The sequence below is a fragment of the Sitodiplosis mosellana genome, unplaced genomic scaffold (assembly GCF_009176505.1).
Source record: "Sitodiplosis mosellana isolate CC-2019 unplaced genomic scaffold, AAFC_SMos_1.0 Smas_scaffold_4084, whole genome shotgun sequence".
NCBI lineage: Eukaryota > Metazoa > Arthropoda > Insecta > Diptera > Cecidomyiidae > Sitodiplosis > Sitodiplosis mosellana.
In genome coordinates, this window is record NW_022599326.1 from 2,550 (window position 1) to 11,450 (window position 8,901).

The following is an 8,901-nucleotide window of genomic DNA, read 5'->3' on the forward strand; positions in this document are numbered from 1 at the left end:
AGATGGTGTCCATGGTAATCTCCTCTTCAAGCCCTTTCATATGATACTCATGTCGACTATATTTAAGCAAAAATAGTGTTAAGTCAAGTTAACACTCGACCATGATGGACTGAGATGGACAAAGCTATTTATACGAACCTTCTCCAGACCAAGAGCTTTCCAACAGTATCTTTGGATCCCAAATCGGTCGAGCGGTTTGGCCAAACATTAGCGACATACATTCATACAAACTATTCAGTTTTATATAACTATTCAGTTTCATTTCAAACATATGATACCCATATTGACTATTCATATGTGAAGATGGTGTTAGGTCATGTTAACTCGACCATGATGGACCGAGATGGTGTCCATGTTCATCTCCGTTCAAGGCCTTTCATATGATACCCATATTGACTATTCATATGTGAAAATGGTGTTAGATCGTGTTAACATGACCATGATGGACCGTGATGGGCCAAGATGTTTCTAGGAACCTTCTCCAGACCAAGAGCTTTCCAACGGTATCTTTGGATTCCAAATTGGTCGAGCGGTTTGGCCAAACATTAGCGACATACATACAAACTATTCAGTTTTATATATATAGATTATATATATAGGGGTGAGGGGATAACGTATGACAGAAATGGAGAAACGTATGACAAGAATGGGAAAACGTATGACAAGAAATGGGAAAACGTATGACAGAAAATGGAAAAACGTATGACAGAAAATGGGAAAACGTATGACAAAAATGGGAAAACGTATGACAAAAATGGGTGGAAACGTATGACAAAAAATGGGAAATCGTATGACACCAAATCGGAAAACGTATGACAGAAATAGGAAAAAATATGACAGAAAATGGAAAATTCGTATGACAATTGATAAAAGAATTAAAAAATGGTATTTTTAGTGGTCTCAACAGAAAATTTTCTCTATCTCTTTCTCTAAATATCAAAGATTGAGTATTTTTCATAGACTTTCTATTGAAAAAAGTAGAGAATGTTTTCAATTGGTGAGCAACAATTTTTACGAAGACATCAATTCGACTTTTTTTGTCATTAAAATGAAAATCTCAAAAAATTACGAGTCAAACATACTCTAATTTATCAAAATTTAAGTCGGCCAAAATACATATGCGGCTCTCAATCTCATAGATATTAAGAATTGATATCAAACGTATTTTTTTACGTATAAAATATGCTTTTTATCGCTCTTATCCCTACTGACTCTTTTCTTTTTTATTGTCGGTTGCTTGTTCGGAGCGAGAGCGGATAGAATTAAAGGCTGTTATCTATTATTCATTGATTGAAAAAAGCAAATGTAGTTAAAAAGAATTTGTACCAACATTAGATTTGAAATATATATATTATTCGTAATTAATTTAATAATTAAATAAATAAGTTTTGAGATGAAAGAAAGGTTTGATTTTCGCGCGCGATTTCTGCTCCACCAGTATTATTTTGTCTGGGATATACCATGCCTGGGTTTCCGCAACTGAAGAAGGATTCTCCATCTCTTTCTAACACGCCATTTGGGGAGTCAGAATGAAAAAAGGCAATAAAATGGTACACATAATGGGACTTTCAATCGCGCCGTACTCGTTTCAGTCCTATGATGTGTACCATTTTATTGTCTTTTTTCATTCTGACTATCTTCTGTGTCCCTCTTGTGTTCATTTTCAGTTTAAGACACCAATTGATGGGGTGTGCGTTCAACTGTAGTCGCTGAAGTACATATACACGAAAATGATATGGCTCCTTTGAGTTTGTATATATATGATACTTGATACGAAAACAAATAAACAATCTAATGAATGAATTCGCACACAGTAAGATGACCTATCACAATTCTACTTGCAAATGTTCGACGTATTTCGCAACGTTACAGCAACTTTTCAAAGTTCCCATTTATCATGTACATTAATGGCACCGAGACACTAACTGGTGCTAGCAAATGTACTACAAGCACTGTATATAAATATGTACTTTTTCACTTCAACATTGCAAAAGAGAGTAACGTTCACAAAGAATTTCTCATTTCAAGGAGTTTCGAACATTTTAATTTGTCTTTTATGTCAATCAGATCTTTTTTTTTGTTAGAAATACATTTTTTAACGTTGTCATACTTATTCCTATTTTCTGTCATACGATTTCCTATTACTGTCATACGTTTTCCAAATTGCTGACATACGATTTCCCATTTTTTGTCATACGTTTCCACCCATTTTTGTCATACGTTTTCCCATTTTTGTCATACGTTTTCCCATTTTCTGTCATACGTTTTCCCATTTTCTGTCATACGTTTTCCAATTTCTTGTCATGCGTTTACCCATTCTTGTCATACGTTTCCCCATTTCTGTCATATGATATCAATTTATCCATAAATAAATAACTTCTCGGCTTTGTATACAAAAATCAGTTTTTCTTCACCAAAAGTTCAATTGTCATGGTGGTTTCGAATACATTGTTCAAGCCGAATATTCATATCAAATCTCACATCAGATTCATTGAAGACGGTCTATGAAACTCGAAGCATAAAGCCGAAATTGAAAATTTTCAATAATTTGAATTATTGGAGACATAAAAATTAAAAGAAAAGGAAATCTATGGGTGAGATTGAGAGTGGAGTATGTTTTTTCTTCGATTTATATTTTTGAAAAGGCGAGTATGTTTTCTGATGATTCTGTTGGCGTTAAATTAGAGTATGTTGTAGTACCGTCTAGCCTCCGCGGTCTTCATGGTTTTAGCGCAACTGATAAAAGATAACAACATGGTGTCTTCGGCAAAGTTGTAGTACTTGAGGTTTTCTATAACTAAGCTGAAGACAGTTATCTCTTATCAGTTGCGCGCAAATCGCGCACATAAAAAAGCAAATTTTATATAGAACTTTTTTTTTCTTATCATTTTTCGCGCTTTTCGCGGAACTGATAAGAGATAAGAGATAACTGTCATCAGTGATGTTATAGAAGACCTCGAGTGCTACAACTTTGCCGAAGACAACAAGTTGTTATCTCTTATCAGTTCCGCGGAAACCGTGAAAAACCGCGAGGACCCGCTAAAAACGAACATACTCGCTTTTAACCATTTTTAAGTCGACAGAAACTTGCTCTTCTCTTTCGTAACAAAGTCAATCAAACATACACTACTCTCAATCTCACCCATAGAAATAATCTGTTTGTTTTGATGAATGATGAGTCGAACAAACGATTGAGAATAAAATATCAATCAGAAATTGAACGAAAATGTAAAAAAAAAATGTCAAAATGTTCCGTAAAATTCAAATGTTTTTCATTCAAAACCCACCCGTTCTACTTATTAAGCCTTCGTTTATCTTAAAATTTATCTAAAATATGACAATAGATAATTGGAAAAATATGAAGAAAAGATAAAGATAAGATAAATCCGCAAAATGAATTTTTCATCTAGATAAGATAAAAGATAATATCTTATCTATCTTGTCTGGTTATCTCATCTTAAGATATTATCTCAACCAAACACTGTTTGCAGCCAACATAGATCTGCCTAAACCGACGTAAAACTTCTAGTCAATTTATCCATCGGTATAAATTGAGTGACGACTTTTGCTGTCCTTGAGTCTCCAATTAAATTGTAAAACTGAACGCTTCACATAGCCTTTGTCCTTTTGGAAACGTTTACCAAAGGTTATTTTGGACCGTTTTCTATCTGACTACTATCAAGTATTTCCATCCAGGTTTTTAACGAAGCGAGAACTGAAAGTTGTACTAAATCGGTGTAAATGATTATTATTTAAATTGATGTAACAGTCTTGCACTCTTTTCCGGCCAAACACTTATTTAAACTTCATTATATTCAGCCAGAGCTTGGCGGTGTTAAATAAAATAAATAAATAAATAAAAGATGAACTTCAAAATAAGCAGCAAGAAGTATCTCACCAAGCAAGGTGTGCGCGATAGGAAAGCGGAGAAATGGACATGGAATTTCAAGATGTTTGGACGGAATGATCGGGAGGACCGGACTCGATACGCACGAATGCCGTCGCCGAAAGGCAGTAATTGGAGAGATTACATCACTCATCGCATTGCGAATTTTGAAGAAAGCCAAACAAGCGTACACCATCGAAAAATACACCCGTTTACCTACATTTTGGCAAGTATATCGAATCGATTCGAGTAAGCGACAAAATTGAAATTGATTTTTTTTCTGTTTCAAATTCAAACTAGAGAATGTTCTTATTGTTTTCTCAATAGACAAATCGCAAACCGAGCCTCATTCACATTGGATCTATGGACATCGTGTCCAATTCGCCGATCAAGATGAAGAAACACGTTCGAGAACCAGGTACTCGTAAATTGTTGAGAAGTTTCAAGAAAATGGAGGGAAATGTCATACGATGGGTCCATGAAAACAGAACATTGCGAGTATGTGCAAGACGTTTCACACCATTTCCGTTGAAGACTTTGCATGATCGCACAAGCGAAATTTGCGATCAGAGTGACGAGCGATGCGCGAATATGCAGAGCAGAATCCAAATCAAGCCGATGGTTTTGTGTCTAAGGTAATCACCCTCAATCGAATACTATGAAAACTGGCAACAAAATGCGGCGAACGATGCGGATGAGTATGCTGAAGGGTGCAGAGGTGTTATCAACCTTGGCGGAGGTATCATCGAGTTGACTGAAGATTATGATCCAGACGAGCAACTGTACTTTTCATACCTGAGTACTATTTGGCATCGTGAAATTTCGGCTGCAAAGCTGATTTTGTACAAAGGTATGCTATTCATTAAATTGAAATTGGTGTTTGAACAATGGAGTGAAATATTGTGAGAATAATGTTGTTGTTTGTGTGTTTGTTTTTCTTTCTCTTTGCAGGACATTGTCAAGTCTTCGGTTATGACCTGCATCGTGTGTTCACCGACGCACAAATCGAGTGTCCGCGAGAATAAGATTGAGAATAGAGAATAGTGGACGTTTTAGTGCCCCAGCAATCATCGACAAAGCTTATTAACGTACATAGATTGATAATAACACCTTCATCGATGGCTATCTGTATTCTATAGTCTACATAGTATATGGATAATTCCTGTAGGTGAATGTCACAATTTATTAGCATATTGAATATTGATTCATAATCATTTCTATATCATTCTAATTGATTTATGATAATTTAAATTAATAAGACTTCTTATTTTGATGTAAAAAGCAGAATATATTTGCAAACATTTTCGATAAGTTTACTTATCATCTTCAGGCTCCACAACAAACTGATTAACAATTAACCTAATTATTATTAACTAATTGATTTGTTTTCACTGTTTTTTCTACTTCCATTGTGATGTTAAAAATGAATTAAACTACACACAAATGCGGGCCCAAATTCAACCGTTTACATACGCTTGGTAATGGATGTATTTGCATTAACAATTGCTCCTTGGGTATATTCCAAATGAGTAGATATATATTCATGAAATTTTACACTGAAATTTTATTTGATTTTGACGGACTTTGTACTAGTAGACAAAATAGAAAAGTGTTTAATTACTTCAATGTTTCAATTATGATTTACAGAAATGATTATTCGGAATTATCGTAAACACATTTTTTTTCGAAATTTCGCACTGCGATAGCGTTCCAACAATAATAATATCAAAACTGAAATGAATGATGAAAATGATGATTTCCTAGAGGGCTTACAATTTTTGAATTTTTTTTATAGATCGTTTGAATTAAAATATGAATTCTCCGATTGAATTTTAATTTGTTTCTGGTAATATTATCAACTTTTTTTTCGAAATACATAACCGCTCCATGATGGCTGGACTATTGAGTAACTGCGTCTTTTTAACCACTTTCAAGTCTGGTAGTTTGATATGAACCTGTTAATGGAAAAATGATAGTTTGTTTCCATAAATTGTTCGAAAAAAAAAACTTACTTTGATTGGGGATGTCTCATCGCCTCCCCAAATCGGGTTGTTCCAATATGGTGAAATCTAAAAGTAACCAGATAATTCTCTATTGAAACACTTGACAAATTTAATGTTATTGGCATATAGGTGGATTGCTTACTGGTGGTGTGTCCGGCTTTGGTGGACAGCCATAGCTTTTTCGTTCGCAGTCCTTTGTTTTTGAGGAGTTAAAAACTGAACAGCTTTCATTACCAATTTTTGTGTCTGAAATGAGAAAATCTTCCAATGATGAATAAATTCCTGTAACTTCCATTCGATTGTAACTTACTATTACAACAAATAGAATCATATTCCTCATCTTCTTCCTGAAACATATTTTCCGAACTTAATTCCACACTCTTTTGACTTGTATCAATAGATTCGATGGACTCGTTAATTTTATTGGGCTTAAAAGTGATCTTTGTTCCAAAAAAACTACTATTCATAGAAGGTGGAATAGCCGATACGTCAAATGTTGGATAAGTATTTGCTTCTAAAGAACCCGCCATACCACAAGATAACGATTGAGACTGAACTGAATTTTGCAATGCCAATGATGTAGCTCCCGGAAAGGCCGAATCGAAATTTGAAAAAACATTGTTGTTGTTGTTATCGTTTAGATAGTCGGCCTTGTATACTGAGAAAGAGGTTGAGGTTAATGAACAAATTTTTTTCCCTAACAAAAGATGATATACTCACGTATACACTGTGAATTTACTGAAACTTCATTACGGGTAGCAGAAGTTTTTGAAATATTCATTACAAAAACGTCTGGAAATGCTTCGATAAATGAATTTAAATTTGGATAGCCTAAAATTAATGAATCATTAGGATAAATTTATATGTTTTTGAATATTTTGTAGATAAAGTTTCAACTGACCGAAAGGAAAGCATGATTTAATCGATAGTTTCAGAGAATGATGTATGTCATTCAATTTTACTGTTCTCTCTCCAATGAAATCTATTAAATTCACAAGAAAAATCATCAATTTGGTCATCTTGACGCATTTAAAATTGTTCATCTGCTGAATCTGTATGGGAAAAAGTCATATAGAGACAATAAATATTGACATTGAGCGATTTCTGTTTAATATCATTACTTCAATTGCGTGCTTCATCGTCCTTATTAAATGTTCGTCGACAATATCGTTATATCTACCAGCAAACATTTGTATAAAATCCGATAGTGGTAAAGCCTGTCGTTTATCTTCCACTAATAAATGTACTGCAGCATAACATTTATTGCGGAAAATCTGGTCGTCGTGATGACATTTGATGTTTATGAGTCCCATAGATGAAATGACCTAATTCAAAATGTGTTAAAAGTGGGAATATTTTTTAATTTTTTCGAACAATTTCAAATATAAATAAAATTGAAAATATTTCCGTCCGTCTGTCCCTTAAATTCCACTATAACTTTGATTTTTTTTAAATTCTTCGCTTTGTTGTTATGCGTGCCGTTTATTTTTCTTGCGGTCCAGGAAAGAACATAGGATATGCAGTCAGTTTTGATTTTCGATTTAAATTCTAGAAGTAGGCACTAGGCCTAATCGTATCAATATTCGGTTTTGTTGATTGTAATTCATATCATACGAGCACAAAATATTTAGTTTATTCGGCGCGAAATTTAATGTTAGTGGTTCAGGTGGTGTAGTAAACTACATGCATCGTACACGAACCAAAAATGAACAATACTGAGTTGTCATCACATAACTGTATTCGAAAGGGCAATGAGAAAAATGCAGAATCAGCATTTCGCTTGATGTTTCATATGAGTAGTTCGGAGCGAAAATGTCATACAGAAATGTTGCGCGGATAAATGTCACAAATAAAAGAGCCGTTCGGTGTCAAAGCTAGCATAGCTGTTCTTCTTGATAACAAAAAGCTTCTCCATTTGACAAAAAATCGAGGGGCAAATCACTCAAAATAGTAATTGCAAAATTTAGCAGTAATTGCACGAGAAAAAAGTAGCTGCGAAAGTAATTGTTGATCAGCAATTACTACATTTTTCTTGCAATTACCAATGCAATTACTTCTTTTTAATGCAATTACTTTTGAGTGATCTGCCCCTCGCAAAAAATAGCTTCTCCAATTGATGAATTCTCTATATGTGACATTTTTCCGCGCAACATTTCTGTATGACATTTTCGTTCCAAACTACTCATATATCACTGGGAGGCAAAGTCCAATTCGATTCGAAATCGCAGAGGAAAACGTTTGACAGCAGATTTGAAATCACACCCAGTGATGCCATCGCCACGAGGTTTCACAGTATTTGTTGTACATTTCACATCGCTTGATAATGTTACAAAGAGGCATGGCTGCGTATACAACTCGCCAATATGCTCGGTTTCGCATGACGAATCGTAGGCCAACCATTTTCTCTATGGGTGCCGTGGGAATTTCACCAGATTCGCCAATTCGCATAAATAGACATGTTCACTGTCTGGGAACTCGTAGATTGGTGAAAGCTATTCGGAAACAAGGGGATTGTGTCGTTCGATACGTGGCAGCACCATAAACATCGCAAACACGTGCAACATGCTTACAGCGAAAATGTCAGTAAAACCATTTCCACCGTATTTAGACTGAAATTTGCAAGGGGCAAATCACTACTGAAAAGACTGAAAGCACTGAAATCCACTGAAAAGAAGTGAAAAATATTTTCAGTATTTTTCAGTGTTTTTCAGTATCAAAATAGATCGGGATTTTTGACAGTTGAAATTTGTTTTGACAGATCTGCCATCCATTCATTTTTCTCCTCGAAAGATAATGCCATTTTCAGTACTTTCATATGAATGTCCGAGAATGAAAACGCAACTTCTATTCACAACACATATAAGTGAAACAAAAATAAAAAATTTATTGAAATGAAACAACAAAATCGAATTTTTTCAAAGTGTAACAACAAAAAAGATTTTTTTAAAGTGTAACATTGGTATGTTGTTACACTTTAAAAAAATCTTTTTTGTTGTTACACTTTGAAAAAAT

General features: G+C 34.4%; 1 protein-coding gene across 1 annotated transcript in view; it reads right to left on the minus strand.

Moving 5' to 3' along the window:
- Positions 1-5,430: 5,430 nt before the first annotated feature.
- Positions 5,431-8,901, minus strand: part of LOC129572078 (meiosis regulator and mRNA stability factor 1-like) — a gene marked incomplete at its 5' end in the record, with an annotated part of 5,581 nt that continues 2,110 nt past the window's right edge. Inside the window, 7 exon segments of the mRNA XM_055451986.1 lie at positions 5,431-5,841; positions 5,899-5,955; positions 6,032-6,135; positions 6,200-6,547; positions 6,610-6,720; positions 6,791-6,941; positions 7,011-7,214. Of these exon segments, the coding sequence (XP_055307961.1) occupies positions 5,719-5,841; positions 5,899-5,955; positions 6,032-6,135; positions 6,200-6,547; positions 6,610-6,720; positions 6,791-6,941; positions 7,011-7,214 (1,098 nt within the window).